The sequence below is a fragment of the Natrix helvetica genome (assembly GCF_964273705.1).
Source record: "Natrix helvetica genome assembly, chromosome: Z".
Lineage (NCBI taxonomy): Eukaryota > Metazoa > Chordata > Lepidosauria > Squamata > Natricidae > Natrix > Natrix helvetica.
The window spans coordinates 84,485,904-84,503,912 of record NC_138554.1 but is presented as its reverse complement, the minus strand read 5'-3'; the positions used below and the strand labels follow the sequence as shown (position 1 = coordinate 84,503,912).

General features: G+C 35.6%; 1 protein-coding gene across 1 annotated transcript; it reads right to left on the bottom strand.

Annotated features, from left to right (window-relative positions):
• Nucleotides 1–2,020: 2,020 nt before the first annotated feature.
• On the bottom strand, nt 2,021–17,786 carry LZTFL1 (leucine zipper transcription factor like 1). The gene is made up of 10 exons (XM_081931975.1): nt 17,664–17,786; nt 16,726–16,850; nt 14,282–14,476; nt 13,786–13,846; nt 12,564–12,632; nt 9,919–9,984; nt 7,784–7,861; nt 3,685–3,858; nt 3,228–3,331; nt 2,021–2,882 (listed from the first exon to the last, which is right to left on the bottom strand). The coding sequence occupies exons 1-10, from the start codon at nt 17,664–17,666 to the stop codon at nt 2,864–2,866; spliced, it is 894 nt and encodes a 297-aa protein (XP_081788101.1). The 5' UTR covers nt 17,667–17,786; the 3' UTR covers nt 2,021–2,863.
• Nucleotides 17,787–18,009: the final 223 nt, after the last annotated feature.

The window sequence follows — 18,009 nt, the reverse complement described above, 5'->3', positions numbered from 1 at the left end:
GGGGCATGGTTTAAATTAACTGTCAGGCTCAGTCCTCGCAATGAGTGGATGAAGGTCAACCCAGTCTGGATGCTACCTCCACCACTATGGAGAACTGAGCACATCCCAACTCAATAATTAACCAAGAATTCATCACGTTATTGAGAAAGCATACTAGATCACTTTCATGGGAAAATGTGGGGAAAAGAGCAAAACAATATTTTAAAATTTGAAGAGTTGAAGATAACTAAAGTGTCTGTAAGTTGTGGATCAGAAATGAAATACAGTAAAGACAGTGACAGAAAGATGACCAAAAAAATCTGGAAATATTGCATTTGCATCAGTTAAACAGGCATAAAGATAAGTATTTACAGTATACAAACTCAATTTACTGATGTTATGACCATTTTTCATAATGAACATTTGGCAAGCACCATGGTCATTAAGTGAATGCCAGAGTCATTGGTTACTTTGAGGTGCTTATAAGTTGTTTTCACTGCTAAGTTTCTGTGTTAAAAGTGCCATAATTCCTTTCTGGAAGAGTTATCTCTCTGGAGTAAAAGTCACAAGTGAGAAACTGGCTACTCCTGCAATAGAAATGCTGTGTCTAATGCATCTCTCTGGACAATAAATTTTACCGATGTATCAGGGAGAAGGGGCTGCGTGGCAAAAAACTATTTTAACTCATTGAATGTAGACTGTTCCCTTTCTGTCCAATCAAATTTCACTTTCTTTATCAGCAGCCAGAGGTTTAACCTTATGTGCAAAGTTGGAATAAACTTCTTATGAAAGTTTGCAAAGCTTAGGAAATGCTAAACTACTTTTACACTATGGGTACACGGCTGGGAGAGCACTTGCATGCCCCTTCTGGGGATCTATTTGGATTGCATCTGTGGAAACGCAATAACGCAGTAAATCTAACTTTGACCACAACTGAGGCCAAACTTTTTGCTGCTCAGTAAGTAAATGAATTTTATGAACTTGCCACAATTAGGTGATTCAGTGTAGCTATTAAATTATTAACACTTGTTAAATGAATCTGGGTTGTTCATTTACTTTGCTCGTCAGGACACAAAACATGATCTCAATAAATATAAACCAATTGCCAAGCATCCAAATTTTGATCACATGATCTTGGGGATGCAAATGGTCATAAACATGAAAACTGGTCATAAATCACTTTCAGTGCTGTTAATTTGATCACTAAACAAATGGTTGTAAGTTGAGGACTACATGTAAGCTTTGGTATTTGCCATGGTATAGGTGGCTTATGGAAGCTGAGAGGAAATTTTACCACCTTACACTGCCAGATTGCTCACTCAGACCTGATTGTTGTCTTCTTTGAATGCACTTCTTTTATTACTAAAGGCAACCACTTTGCCGATTATGCTGGTAAAGCTATTCAGTAACTTTGTATTGTTAAGTCTTTGTACCTGTGTTTCAAGTTCCCTCTGGTATTGCTTATGAAAAGTTTCTTTCAGTTGCTGAGACTGCTACTTTCAATGTCTTATTGAAAGAATTCATTCTGGATAGTTCCTAATGCACAACCAGTTGCTACATATGCTTTTCTTAGTTTTCTGACTCAACAATTACTGCGTACATGAAAGGCCATCATGGTACCCAAGCTGTTGAAGATTGGCTTGCTCCTGAAGCCCTTTGTGGAAACCTCCAGGGCCAAGGACTCCCAAAAGGATAGCGGTATCTCCCTGCCATCTTCGTTAATCCATAGGAAGGGGAAATAACTGCCAGCTTCTATCTTTACAGAAACAAGCACAATCACTCTGGAAGGCAGCACTCTGGGATCCCTTTAAGTGACCAGAAACATCCATTTTAGATAGAAGAATTTATGCTTTTTATAAATTCCCCTATAAAGATTATCAAATCTGAGAGGGTTCACTCTAGATTTTGATGATTTTGCAAAGCCACTGTCCTTCTCAAAGAGAACCAAATGGTCAAATTATTACCTGGAGTTGTAGGATTCATTATTAGCTTTTTAATAAAGGTGGTACTAGCATTTATCATGAATGTTCAGGAAATCATCTTTTCATTTTAGCCAAAACCATTTATTTCTTTTATATGCAAATATTAGCTTTTCCAGAAACGAAACAAATAAGGAGCATAGTCTAAAGTCCTTGTGTATTGCAAATATTAAACAAACAAGCCTAATGGGAAAGTGGAAGAGGCAACATATTTTAATTGTGTCTATCTTATGTTTACTTAATGTTCTTACTTTTTGCACATCACATATACAGAATATTATGTACTACATTTGTTTCTTTATTTCTGTACCCTGTATAAAGACCAGACCTTCCTTAGTAAATGCTTTTTGCTTTGACTTGGTGATTTGTATTTTCGGGTGGACAATAAAGCTTATTTGCATAGCTAAAAGTGTCTTTCTCAGGGATCAAGTTCTTACCAGCTTCAAGCCAAATGTGGGTGCTATGTTTAATGGCAACAGAATTAACTCATTTCTAGCTAATATTCTGAAAAAGAAAAGCAATATTTCAGAAAAATAAAAACTGCAGGGAGGTTTCCTTTGAAAAGTATTTTAACAGTATGCAAAGAACTATAATTAACCATTTTGAACTATGTTCATAATAAACTTTTTTACTGAAAAAAGAAATTGGTAAATGTTCTGCATTTGTAGTTGTTATGAAATATTATGATCTTAACATTTAAAATGGCCCTAAACCACAAATATGTATTTTTCTTTATTCAGCGTTTTCACTTGGGGCTTTCTAATAATAAAATGTTTTAAAAAGGAAGTAGACTGCTTAGAAAACATACTGAAACATATTGAACAACAAATCCTTTTTCCCAAATATGTATTTTCATTCCATTTCATTTTGTGGCAGTTTCTTGAAACAAAACAACCTCTTCAGAACTAATCATCTGGCTCATACCTATGAAAGTAAAATAGAAAATACTTAATGTAATTTTTCACACTACACATTTTGCATTTCACATTACAATAGGGAATTAATCCATTGTTTGAATAAATAATCAGCATTTGTTGGAAGAATCACATTCCCCCTGAAAGAACAGGTCCACAGCCTGGGAGCATATATATTTATTTAATTTATTGACAGGATTGAGATAGCTTCCTATTTCATATAATGATTCTAGGTTGCTGGCAATAATCCATAAAAACAATTTGATTTTTAAAAATTTGTCATGTTTCTGTAAAACCAAATATCATTAATAAAAAAGAGAACATATAAAAATACAGGTGAAGGACAACCACTTACTTTGAAAGCTTCTTTCGTAGCTCTTTTATCTGATCGTTCTTTTTTGAGAGAATCTCCTTCATATTGCGATAAGCAGCAGTTTGCTGGAACTTCTTTTCTAATTCCTATACATTTTGAATCATTAAAATATTATTTTAAAGATATACTTGTATTATACTAGCATTAAAACATTCAAAATGCCAGTATCTAAAAATACATGAAAAATAAGTATGATAGAGTATTTGTACAACAAAAATTTAGTTTAGCAAAGTACTTCATGTAAAAAGCCTAATCAAACTTATAAAGTGTTTAATTATTTATGTTTATAATATGTTGAAGCTTATTTTTTATTATTAAAATCAACATGGGATTAAAAATTTTTTTTTCGAGTTTACGGTATCTAGCTACCATTCCAGATAATAAGAATCAAAGTTGAAAAAAGGAAAAAGTGGCCACAAATGTAGCTGGGGAAACTAACCTTTTCAGCCAGTACTAACTGGTCTTGAACCTTAAGTAAGTCATGTTTTGTTGACACCAGATTCTCTTCCAAGGATTTTTGGCTTGCAGTACTGTCTTGAAGTGTTTTCTCAAATTGGCACTTCAAATTAGCCATAGTATTTTCAAGTTCACTAACATCCTGAGTACTATTAAACTGGAAAAAAAGGATATATGATTATTGAGAAAATAAATATTTAGCCAAATATTTATTTAACGCAGTGGCTCAGTGGCTAAGATGCTGAGCTTGGCATTCAGAAAGTTTGAATCCCTAGTGTCACAAAACAGAGTGAGCTCCTGTTACTTGTTCCAGCTTCTGCCAACCTAGCAGTTTGAAAGCACGTAAAAAAATGCAGGTAGAAAAATAGAGACCACCTTTGGTGGGATTTGGTGGGAAGATAACAGCATTCCGTGTGCCTTTGCAGTTTAGTCATGCTGGCCACATGACCATGGAGACATCTTCAGACAACGCTGGCTCTTTGGTTTTGAAACGGAGATGAGAACCGCCCCCTAGTGTCGGGAGCCACTAACGTATATGTGCAAAGAGAACCTTTACCATACATACAAACACACACATATAGTATATGCATCCACATATACATATATATACCCACATGTCCCTTTTAAAAAAACTGAAGTTCTTAGATGTAAAAATACAATACAATATTGTTAGAATATTGACAGATAAAGGTAATCTTCTGAATGGATGCTTTGTGGGCCATAAAGCATTTACAGCCAAAGTCAAAGGTTGCACCAATCCACCCACTTTTTATTTTCTGCAGAAAGCAAAAACTTGAGGATATTTTTGTCTCCCAACTTAACAGAACAGGCAGAGAGAGAGAAAAAACAAGCATTCACCTCACCATTGTGAAAAAAACTTTTTGGCAAACTTCTTATAGTCTTACACAGCTTGCACAGACACGCACACGCATACACACACACACAAACACATACACTTATATATAGAGCCATATATATGTGTATGTGTTTGTGTGTGTGTGTATACGTGTGTGTGTCTGTGCATGCGTGTGTAAAGGTACCATAGTTGGCCCCCCACCAGTGCATCAAGGATAGGCATGCAAGCGCTTTACAGAATGAACTAACAACCTAGACCAGGGGTTACTAAACTGCGGCTCTGGAGTTGCATGTGGCTCTTTCCTCCCTCTGCTGCGGCTCCGTCACCGGTCGGCACCACAATTTTGAGAGGAGCTTCCGGTAGGAGGGGGTAAAGAAGCACAATGTGCCAGGAGAAGACTCTATGACAAGGGGAGGGTTTCCAGTTGTCTCCACAATTGATAGGGCTTTCGGTTATGACAGGTAGAGGAAAAAGTATACCACGCTAGGAGGAGACTGGTGGGGGAACTGAACTTCTGGTCAGCTCCAGAATTGAACAGGAGATTTCCAGTTAGGACCTTTGTGGCTCCTGGTGTTTTCTTTTCTGTGGGAAACGGGTCCAAATGGTTCTTTTGAGTATTTAAGTTTGCCGACTTCAGTCAGGACTGAACTGTATCTACCATTTCCCTGCCATTGTATGCCATATGCTACATAAGATAAAATATTTTATTCATTGGGGAAAATATATAGCCCAGTAGGAATTTCAGTTAATGCTTTTGTCACTTCACAATAGAGGTCAAGATCTGAGCTGCAAGTATCCAATAACTACTAGAGGAAAACAAAATAATACAAAAAGCTGTAATCCTATTGCTGCCATTTAGTAGCTTTCTAGATTTTGGCAGTTTAGATCTGGTAGCCCCACCTTACATTTTTATCTGTCAAACTATTAAGGATTGAGAAACATTTTTCCTGACCTAGCTAAAACATTCTTTCAGAGCTTTATGCAAGAAGGAATTATAGGGAAAAAAACTAAAAATACATGAAAAATAAGTATGATAGAGTATTTGTACAACAAAGTTTAGTTTAGCAAAGTAAAGCATTTACAGCCAGTCATAGGTTGCACCAACCCACCCGTTTGTGTTATTTGACCACCTTTGGATGCTTGGCAAACTTTTGCATTCATGATTAAGGATTTCTCAGGTTGCCAAGTGCCCTGCAATTATGTATCACTATCTGCAATCTTCTCTGTCACCTTCCCTGGAAAGTCAACGGGGAAGCTGACAGAGGACATATTACATTTGATGTTTGTTTCCCTGGCATGCCAAGGGATTTCCCATTCCCTCCATGCAGAAATTATCCCGCACACTGAAGGAGACGACCTCAGATCTGGTGAAAATGCAACAAATGCCAGCGTTCTGAACCTTCCAGAATTCACAATTTCCCCTCTGAAAGGTTCAGAAAAGTTTAGAAGAAAAATATTCCAACAAATATTTCCAGAGTGGGAATCCTTGGCACACTGTAGAAATGGGCCCAAAATCCGACAAAAGCATTAGTGAATATCAGTGTTCATGGAACTGATTTCCCTGGTAGGATGGAGAGGGTTTAGGCTCAAGGTATGGTGGGAAGCCTGGGCCCTCTTCCTACCCATTCCTAGGATGCTCAGGCGCTCTCCCTGGCAGTCTGCTTAACAATCCACACAGCTGTTCACTTAACAACCACAATTGAGGGAGCTGGAACTGAAGTCGCTTCACTGAATGACTGAGATTCCTGGCCAAATATGGTCATAAGCAGAGGATTACATATTCTTACACAGAATTTCATAGAAATAAATCCAACCCACAGATACTGTAGAAAACCTGAAGTCGTAAAATTCAATGGATTCAATCGGATAGCATTTGTTAACATTTATAAAATAATATTAAATGAAAATTTTAAATTGACAGCATTAAGAGAAAATGGAGAAACACATAAAATGAATTTACAAACAGTATTAGGCAATTTTACTTTTTAAAATAAAGTAACATGGAACGTATGGATGATTCACAAAATGAAAATCTATTTTATTACTGTTATTAAAATTTCTAAAATAATAGACTTATATACAATATATAAAGTTTTATTAATTTCAAATTTGCATTTGATTCTATTCCTACTTAAAACTTGCAGGTACATCTTTAAAAATTACCCAACTAACAGGCTGGGTAACCAAATGGCAATAAATGAGGCCTACACAGCAATCTGAAGGTTCTTCTAGGGAAAAAAAACCCATTACTTTTAAAATATTACTCTACAGAAAAAATATTTGAATTTCATGGTGGATTTATCTGGATTTTTCCTACTTTATTTTATTTGTTGAATTTATTTTAATTCTACTGATCCTAGTGTATTTGAAACTATTTTTAGTTCACTTGGATCATTTTGATTTTTCTTCAACTGAAATCACGAAAGGGGTCCAACACAAGGAGCTGAATATTGTACAAAGTTTGGTAATGACAGAATATAATGGCCTTTAATGAGATGCTTTAAAGCCTACAATGTCTTTGCTTTTTTATTATGTTGCACATATTTTATATTTATATTTATTGATTCTTTGAACAACTGAATAGCCCTTCCTGAACTTTATAAGCTATTTCTAAACATAACTTTTACTTTTGAAAAATGAGCCAGCAGGAACAAAAAAAAAAAAAAAAGATTCAACAAGTCTGAAGGAAATTAGTGGGACCATGGAGAAATTGATATTTATTTATCAGAAATCAAATGCCTATTCACAAATGAAGAGTTAAATTAACATTAAAAAAATTGAAATAATGTTTTATCTCATCCTTTTAATTGGGTTCTCTTTATTTAGATTTAGAATTTGTTTGAAGAATAGATCACATTTTAGATAATATTTACGCAAAAATATTGAAAATTCAAAGGGGTTCACAAACCTTTATGCAACATTGTATCTTTGAGAGGCATACATTAAAAATATAGTGTTAATTTGCTAATGCAAAATGGAATAGCTATGAATATTAGGAATATCACAGAATTTTGGGGAAAATAGGATGAACAGAGAGATTTTTAGTATTATGGTTTAAAATTGGACTATATGGCAAAGCATTATAGTGAGTTAAGCATTATATAGGAGTTAAGTTCACCATAAAATTTTGAAACACAGCTAATTTTCATGGAATAATTTTATCAAAACAGTTTTATCAAAACAATTTTATCAAAAGTTATTTGATATGGTCTAAAAATATTTATACCTTTTGATCCCCCTGAGCAATCTGAATGTTCTGTAAAGCCTTTTCTAACTTTGATTTTTCATCTAGTGCATTTGTAGCCTGCAAAAGATTTAAAAATTCAGGTCAAAACTTATTTTAAAAAGAAACATTCATCCACTCTAAAAATGATTTACTATTTTCTTCTTCTGATTATATTTGTCCACCTACCCATCAGTGGTGGGTTAAGCGTGGCATGGCCCGATACAGTCGCACCAGTTGCAGCTGGGAGCAGCGGCCACAGTACCGAAACGGTGTTTTGGTGGGCCCACCCGCCTGCCCGCATTCCTTACCTCTTTTTGAGGGAAACGGGCCAATTGAGCACAGCATATGGCACCTGCGCAACCTCGCCAAGCAGCTGGGGCATCGCAGGATGGTTGCGTATGCATGCCCGAGGTGGACGTCTGACCCCATCGCAGCGTACAAGTTGCGATGGGATCCAGAACCCACCACTGCTACCCATCTACGGTAAAGCCTCAATTTAACACATCATGTTGGATACACACTTAAATATGAACATATGTCATTCATTGAGAACTACTGTGTTTCCCCCAAAATATGACCTATTCAAAAAGTAAGGCCTAGTCTGATTTTTTGGGGGGTAGGCCTAATATAATCCCTACACAAATAATTAAGTTCTATTGAAGTAGGTGGGCGTGGCCAGCACAGGAGGCAGCCCTTCCCTTCTCTGGTCACCTCAGAGTTGCTTGGCCCCTTAATCGGGGCCCGCAGATCAGCAGAGACGCTCCCGCTGCTATCTCCAGTATGTGTGGCCGCTTTTGCAGCTAACTGCGGCCGCAAAAGAAGCTAGAGGCCAAGAAACACACTCCACACGCCTCATGCCCTTCTTACCCAACGGTGACAGTCACAATAGGGCAATTCCATCCATGGAACAGCTGCCTCATGGGTGCTGCTCTGGCCACTGCCTCCAGTTAGTGTGGTCACTTTTGCCATTGATTGCAGCCACAAAAGCAACAGGAGGCCAACCAATGCGCCCCACACACTTCACACTGACCTTCTGAAGGGTATTATAGCAGCAGCTGTGCACATATTTTTACTGTTATTTTGTCCCGACTCACATGGCCCAGTATGGTGTTAAAAGTTAACATTTCAGAAATGTTACTGCAGCTACGGAGGTCTCCTTGTGCATCGCTCTGCCACTGCAGCTTTGGAGAAAACCTCTGCCTTCCCACACAGGATTGCAAGACTGGAGGCTCCGAAGCTATGGAGGGAGTCTGTGAAGGGCAAGGAGACCTCCGCAGCTACAGTAACATTTCTGAAATGTTAACTTTTAACACCATACTGGGCCACGTGGCTCAGGACGAAATAACGGTTAAAATATTGTGGACAGCTGCTGCTACAGTACCTTTCAGAAGACCAGTGCAAGGTGTGTGGGGCACGTTGCTTGGCCTCTGCTGCTTTTGTGGTCACAATCAATGGCAAAAGGGGCTGTGCTTGCAGGAGGCAACGGCTGGAGCAGCACCCACAAGGCAACTGTTCTGTGGACAGAATTGCCTGCTGTAACTATCACCATTACATAAGGTGGGCATGAGGCATGTAGGATGCGTCGCTTGGCCTCTAGCGTCTTTTGCAGCTGCAATTGTCTGCAAAAGTAACCATGCTTGCTGGAGGTGGCGGCCTGAGTGGCACCCGCAAATCAGCTGTTTCGTGAATGGTGGGATGGCCTACAACCCTTCAAGAAGCTGGCACGAGGTGACAGTTGCTCCGCCCCCTGCCTCAAACCGATACATGAGGGGCAATAAGACACCCCCCCAAAAGAAGCCCTAGCTAGTTTTTTTGGGGGTGTCAAAAGAAAATTAAACCTGGTCTGATTTTCAGGGAAACATGGAGCATCATCATGTCTTTTGCATATTTTACAAATGGTGTCATTTTTGTAGCAATCTGCATCATTTGTGAAATGAAATCATTATACAAGCTAAGTAAATTGATTCAAATTACATAATATAATCTAATTTACCATTAATGTAAGTATCTTCAGATGAATCTGATTTTTCCATTATTCTGTGGAATATCTAGATGGAAATGTCCATTGCACCTCAGATGCACTAAATGAATGTTTGTTAAGTCAAAATTATACTCGATTTATCAAAGGATTTTACCTGTAGCTCTATTGTCTTTAATCGAGTCTTCAGTTTTTCATTTTCTTCATGAAGCCTTGCAATTTCCTGCGGGCAAATTATCAAACAAACTGTAGAAATATTTAAATGTTTTATAGAATCATTTATCACAGTTTGAAAAAGGTAATGCTTATATATACTGCACCAGTACATAGAGATTGTCTGTTTATTTAGTGTGAATTTCCCCTGACAAAGTAGGCTTTAATTAATATTTAAATTGATTTTTTTATCCTTGCACATTGTTCAAACTCATATACGTTAATTGCTGTAGAAATAACTGAAGTTATAAATTAAATAAAATAGATTACAATATATTTGCTTTCATTCATAAATCCCAATATGAGATTATTAGGCTCTGACACATTTTATTTTAGCAATACAAACCATTTCATCTGGCCAGAACTAATGCCTCTTTTCAGTTAATGTTTCCTATTTGATTATGTTGCTGCTGATGGACTACAAAGTGAAGGAAATAGTGGTAATAAACTAAGGATAATAAACTAATGATATTGGTAAATATTCCTTTTGTAATTTGGGCGGAGGAATGGATTAATTTCAATTGCTTTATGTACATCTATTCCTGTATTTTTCCATTTCTGTTGACAATCTGAATTTTTCCACCATACAATATTTGACTATGTCTTCTGCTAAATTCCTGACACAGTAAACTAAGTTTAAAAAATCTAACCACTGGTTATGCTTAGACTTCATATTGTTAAATTAACATAAAATGACAGGTTGTTCGGATTACCATTCTTAGGGTACACTCTTGTTACATATATTCTCATCAAACATCCAAGATTTAGACCTAACATTCTATAATCCAATTTGTAACGTACTACAAAAAGCAACGTAAAAATTATTAGCTGAAAATAATAACATTTATTCTTGTGAATCTTAATTATAATCTACTGAATTACTGTGTGTGTGTGTGTGTGTGTGTGTGTGTGTGTGTAAAGGAAGTTAAATATGGTGAAACACCTATGAATAAACAAGGATTGTGAAACAAATGAATTAACAAATCAACAGGGAAGCTTACAGGGAAGGCTGTAAGCTGCTAACATCTGTTGAGAAATCCCCTCTTGTCTTTAGCGACTGGTTGAAAGAGCTGCTTCCCAAAGGAAGCTGAGCTGCTTTGGCAGGATGCAAAAACAGAAATCTTGAAGACGATAATGATCCTACATCCTGCCGAAGGGATTTCCTTCTATGCACGAAGGGGAGTTAAATTCCTCTGCTGAGTGCAGAAGTGGAGCCAAAATCCTTTTCGAGTTGTCCTTTTTATTAGTTTATAATATCAAATACAAAAATATAAAAGCAAGTAATAGGAAAAATAGGGGAGAGAAAGGGGAAGGGAGAAGTGTAGAAAAGAAGAGGAAAAGAAAGAAAAGGCATTGATTTCTGATTCCCTTTGGTGCAGTAGAATAAGTTAGTAACATCAAACCTCAATTTTTTACTTTTACATAATAATATGTATAATAAGCCATTTCTTCTATAACAAATCTATCTAATCAATAAAACCCAAAATCAAAGTTTCATTTTTTCCATCTCAAGCACAAAATCCAGAAGCAGTTTCCAAGTAGAAACAAAAGTAATTGTGTTTTTTCTTTTCTTTTATCAAAGCAATTAATCTAGCTACCTCTGCTAACTCCATCAATTTTTGCAGCCATTTGCAGCCAAAATCCTAAAGTTAACTCTGTTCCTGCACTCCGCCAAGAGTTCCCTTCCATGTATGGAGGGGTGCTGAACTCCCGATAGGCAGTTTTCAGCCCCAGTTAGGAGAGCGAGTTGAAATCAAAGCAAATTGTGACAATCAACATAGTAAAGTAAGGGTGTAGAATGACTCAGGCAAGTAGGGGAAGCCCTGGGAAGCAGTATGTTTCTTCATTCAGTAACTGAAAAAACAGTGATGCAATTACATGGGTGTTGTGTTTAACTACTACTTTCCTCAATAACTGAGTTTTCTGTCCCAATTGTGTTTTTTAACTGCTTGTACATGTATACTAGAAAGCATGGGGCAGGCTACATATGCTCTGCATCACTGACCAGGAAGTAATAAATAATAAACAGTCAACGTTCTGAGATGCTGCCAACTGCTTCTCCCAGTGTGATGCATTTGGAGAACTTTTAGGGAATGTTGCATTTGGAGAACTTTTAGGGAATGTTACATTTTCTAAAGTTCTCCCAATGAATGCACTACACTTCTGTCAAAGCAATTGTTAGCATCTCAGATACTAGCCTTATCAAGCTCATATTTTGAAATATAATCTTTCTTTTGAAGCTTCTCCCCAGAACAAAATTTGGTTCCATTTTACTCAAGCTCCAGAGTACTACTGTGCATTCAAAAAAATTAGGATCTCTTTTAAATATTTTTTGAACATTTAGTCTACTTGCAAGGAATACAAAGAAAAAATACAACATTTCCAAATTATTTGTTATTTTTCTTTTTTCAGGTATGTATGTTAAAATACAGAGAATTTGTTTTTACTAGTAAATGATTAGCAATTTAAAGTTATTACAATAGATTATTTGAACTTCTAAATATAGCTTGAATAATAAGGAATACATTTAGTTTAATTAATAACTAGTTACACTGATGAAGTGAAACAATTATTACATGAATTGGTCACCTTGTTTAGCAATTCTGATGCTCCCTCATGCAATGGAGTAAGTTTAGTTTTAACCAACTCTGGATTCAGCTAAAAAAGAAAAAAATACAAATCAAGTGTCTCTAACATAATATCCATTTATTCAGAAGTAGGATGTCCCAAATCAAACTAATTTTAAGGTGTATTCTAAAATTAATATATAGAAATTATTGTTCATCCTTCTCTTATTCTGATAGGAAAAATCATTTCTAGTTAGCATTTTCAATCAGACAAGATCACACACATATTCTGTAAATAAAATAACACGAAAGATAAAAACAGAAAACAAATGTTGTTTTGCAATTAAAAATATTAGAAAAGCTGCTTTATATCTTCCAAGTGTTTTTTTATTTATTCTATATATCATTTAAAATTTTTAAACAATTCTGTATGCATCTTTGGATATGAACCTAGTAAGCAAAAAACTACTTTATAACATCCTTTGATAACATTGGAAGGATTCTTGAAATGGGCAATCACTTGCACATAGAAGATACATTGTGTATATTTATAAAGAAATAAGTGTATATTTACCATATACTTTTCCTGTATTGCAGCTACTTAACATAAACACCTACCCAGATAGGAATTTCTAAATTAAAGAAGGTTGGCTTCAGGTTGGCCTTATTTAAATCTTGGTAAATTGGACCTATCCAGCTAGTAAAACTAGTAAAATCTTCTCTTTAATATTGGCTCCAACATTTTCCAATCCTAATGCCAGCTGTGTCCTCAAAGAGAATCTCTGACCTACAAAAGTAACTTTCTGTACTATTTGTCCTTAAATTGCAATTGACAAACCAAATTCAACCACTTCCTTCTGACTGGTCACATATTCAAACTTGAACATAGTGAGCACCCAAAATACTTTGTATTGATTTGTGCTATGTGTGCTACATTTATTGCTAAAGAAAGTAGATATCTATTTACTATTAATAAGCCTGTCAAGGGACACTAACTAACCAATGCATGGGGGAAGGGTAGGTTATAGTGCAGAAGTTAACAGAAGAAATAAAATGTTGTATTAACCAGAGAACCAGATACCAAACTAATCAAGGCAGTAAAAAAAACCTGAGGACAAAAAATTAGAATAATGTCTTATAGTAAAGTTCTATAAAATCCTTGGGACCTGTACATGACCCATGACAGCAATATAAAGCCACAGCTATTCTTCCGTTTGATCACTCTTTTGAAAATAAAGTCATACCTTCTTATTTGAAGATGTAAATTCTGATTTTTCAAACTCAGCAACTTGTTCTAATAAATCCCTTGAAAAAAGCAATAAACAAGTTAGTTAAGTCTATTGAACATTAAATTACATTCAATAGATGGCAGAATGTCTCAGCTAACCTTGGTTGATCTCAGATGCTAATTAGATGTAAGAGAAGGACTGGCAGAGCGAGGGAGATGGGTGAAAAGGGGGATCAGACTATAATCATTATGTAGACTCAAACAAAGTATATCCAACCCCTCCCCGTCATGACTGCAACTGACCCTTATCTGACTCTAGACGAACTGATTATTACATGAGAAGATTGCTGTCCTTAGGCTTTCAGCAATAAATCAGTTAAATTGACCCTTCAGGTGTGGACCTGTTCTTATTATACCAATGTACTGAGTCGATTCATTATAAATAAAGAAATCATATGTATTAATAGAAATATTTAAAACCTATCCTTTTAAGTTATCTTTAAAGTCCTCACCTATTTTCCAGTTCTGAAATGTCAGTTTGTAATTTAAGACACCATTTCTCTGCCTGGGAAAAAAATTGTCGTAAAAGTAATACATTGGTGTAAGTTGCATTAATAAGTTCTGATTCCACCTCACTATGCACTACAGTCTGTAAACCATCCAGGATATCAGTCACTTCATCAACAGTGAATGTATCTTCCACAAGCCTAAAGAGAAGAATCCAGAAATAGAATAATTTTTAAAACTATGCTAACTATTCCAAAAACATTTTTTGAAAAGATTATGTAGGCATTCCATTTCACTAAATATAGCCAAGATGTAACATGTTATAAATGTAATTCAGATTTATTCAGCAAAACTAGCAAAAACCAGCACAAATTCATAGTTTTATAGGAAATTACTCATTTCATCAATAAATAGCAAAGATGAAACCTATACATTAAGAATGTCATTCCTAAATTTGTAAATAATTTACTTATTTATTTTATATTTATTTATTACATCAATCTGTATACAAGTAGTCTTCAATTTTTAACCATAATTGGGATTAGAATCCCAATCATTGAGAGCAACATTGTTAAGGTAGATGTCCACATTACTGCCCATGTGACTGTTTTCCTTAATTACTGCAACCCAGCAGTCCTGGTTGTAGTCATTAAGCAACTGCACAGGTTGTTAAGTGGATAGCATCTCAAGTAAGGAGCGTGGTGTGTCTTAAGGAAGTGAGAAAGACTCTAGAACGCTGCACTCAAGAGCTAAAAATCTTCCCTACCAAATCCAAGCAGGATTTTCAGGATGGTAGTGTAGTGCAACATTTTGCAATGATCAGAAGTGTTTTATGAGTTATAAAGCATCCTTTCCGAAACCATCATAACTCCAGAGCATCACTGAATAAATGATAAGTCAAGGACTATGTGTACTTGCCCATCTTGCAGTTGTGATACTTTTCATTGGAACTGTATTTAAATAAAATTATGGTTGACATATGGAAGATAATTGCTTTTGAATGAATATGGGTGATACCACAATTACATTTTAACTTTCTAAGGTATTTTCAAACTTCATAAGGGAATTTCTGAAGATAGTTATTCAAAAGGTATGGGCTACGATGGACAGTAAAAACCAGTAAAGTAAGTGCACAAAATATATCCAGGGCAAAATCCAACAGTGGTTAGATAATTAAAGATTTTTAAAAATTCCATTTAAGTTGGTACTTTTGAAACAAACCACATTTGAAACAAATATCTCCACATTATAATTAATTAATAAGAGATACAATGTTTGTCTTTCATATCTGAATTGTGTAATATGCATGAGATTATATTTTATAACATTTTTCAGCAGAAATGCTATCAAAATGGTTTGAAACAATTTATATAAATGTCTAATACGCATAGACTTAATAAACTAACAAGTTGGAAACATTTTTAACACAAGAAGTTATAAGAGAAGAGAAGGGTCGGTTGATACCATAATAAAGGTGGCTATATACAAATATGCCACAATTTGGCCTTCCATTTTATTAAATAGAAAGGTGTTGGGAGTCAATTCTAAGTACTGATTTTAATAGTGGAGTAATTATGTAAGAGACTAATAACAAATGCAATATAGAAAGAGATTGTGCACATTTTGACTGTGTAGGCTTTTGGATTCAAAGGCAAAAATGAGATTTTGGTTCATATAACATTCATTCACGCAACAGTACCTTTTCACAGTACTGAGTTGTTTGAATATAGTGCTTTAAAAATTGTAGAAAGGGTTCTGAGCACAGATATTTAAAAAAAGACTCTAAATAGTGGCTATGACTCTATGATTGAAGTTATATACCTTTTATGTGTGTTAAACAACCACAGCTATCATCTTGAATATCTGGGTATCCTATGCACACATTCCTGGTTGCAGATTAATATGTGCATGCTTGATTATGTTCCAAAGTATTTTTTTTTATCTTTGAATTCAAAGTTTTGTAGACTCTAATGAAGGAGTCACCAACCTTTCGGACATCAGGGACCACTAAATTCATAATTTTAAATCCCGCAGACCACTAATATGATTTTTTTAAAGATAAATAGTATTTAGGGCAATATAAAAAATGCAAATCATTTTTCTGCAGACCAACAAAATATTCTCATGGACCACTGGTTGGTGGGACTGCTCTAATGCATATCAGCTAAATGCGTTTGAATATTATCACTATTTATTTTGTATTACTATTTATTTTGTATCATTATTTACATGTACCATATGTTATCTGGCATAAATGTTGAAAATAAAATTAAAAAGATTTAAACTGAACATGAGAATGCTTCCAAATCTTATGCATAGTTGGAGTATAGTTACATTTCTCATATTGGTAAATATGATCATGATTTAATTAGAGTATGCATTTTTGACAGTATCTTTAAAATTATGGCTAAAATTCGCCTCTAAGTTAATTTTCCCATTCTCATATTACCTGCTTTCCTTAAGGTCTTGAAAACAAGAGTCTACTGTCTTAAGGCGTAGACCACGTTTAGAACGTGCAAATCGCATGTAGTTGATTACTTCATTCTGATGGTGATCATTTAGACCCAACTCTGCCTGCATATAGAATATAAAATATTGAAATAAAGATTTTCTATAATATTTAAAGGACTTTCTATCATAATTTAAAGGGTACTTAAGCTTTCCCATAACTAAATGATTTATAGAAAATTTTCTGAAAATATATTCAGAAGATTTCCCCTTAATAAAATACTGTATATATTTATACACCATTTTTAAGTCACTGTGCCCATTATATAATTACATTGTCCAGATTTTAAAACCAAACCTAGTAGCCATGTTAATCAATACTATAACAACTAAATATATACAATCTTCACGCAGTCTTAGAAAAGAATGTCATATGCAAAAAGAAAAATGAGGATAAGAGAATATCAAGTAGAAATTCATCATTGACATTCTCAGATTCATTTGATATCAACAATCCCATGCTCACTCATTCAAAGATAACCCTACTGAAGGTGGATCACTATTTCTGTCTGATCTGTCCAGCATAAATCAATACTAAGAATGATCCTGCAAGTGATCTGACAGTAAATTAGCAAGAGGGGACGGGGGCTCATGATCAAATACTACAAGACAAAATCCAGTATCAGAGAGATGTGTGTAATGCGAATTCGGCGTAAATAAAAGCTTCCAAATCAGTGTTGAACGGATTTTTGCAGTCAAGAATTGGTAGCCCTTTCTTTAGCGTCACAGGGGTCTTACACGATTTTAATTTCTATGATCGGGCCTCTTTTGAGTTGGGGGAGAGAAACGCCACATTTTGTGCGAATAATCCCAAATTATTCGAGCATAACCGAATATTGAAGTGGCGGTTGAAAAACAGCAGAAGCGTCGGTTGCTCACCATGACGAACCGCCGGTGGCCCACAACGAAGGAGACGCCACGATTTACCGGACTAAGGTTGCCATGGTGAAGAAACGAAAACCTCGCGAGCGTCTTCTTTAAAATATCATTGGCTGATCGAGTGTTCGCGCTGAAGGAAACGAAGTCTTTTAGTTGTCGCGTGGGCGAAAAGGCGGGTTAACGGCTTTTTGGAAGGAGGGGTTCGTGCGATAGCTCAAGGGTTTCAAAGTCGGAAACACTGGCGTTGTGTTCTTGTTAATGTTTACGTTATTTCCCGCCCTTTCCCAGTACGCAGGGGATAAAATAATATGATATAGGACACCATTTAAGGGCTTTCTTTGTCCTC

Coding starts and splice junctions, on each gene's coding strand:
- LZTFL1 (XM_081931975.1), bottom strand. Junction 14,477..16,725: donor CAAGACCTTAAGGAAAGCAG/GTAATATGAGAA, acceptor TCTTCTCTTTAG/GCTTGTGGAAGATACATTCA. Junction 13,847..14,281: donor ATTTCAGAACTGGAAAATAG/GTGAGGACTTTA, acceptor GCTTTTTTCAAG/GGATTTATTAGAACAAGTTG.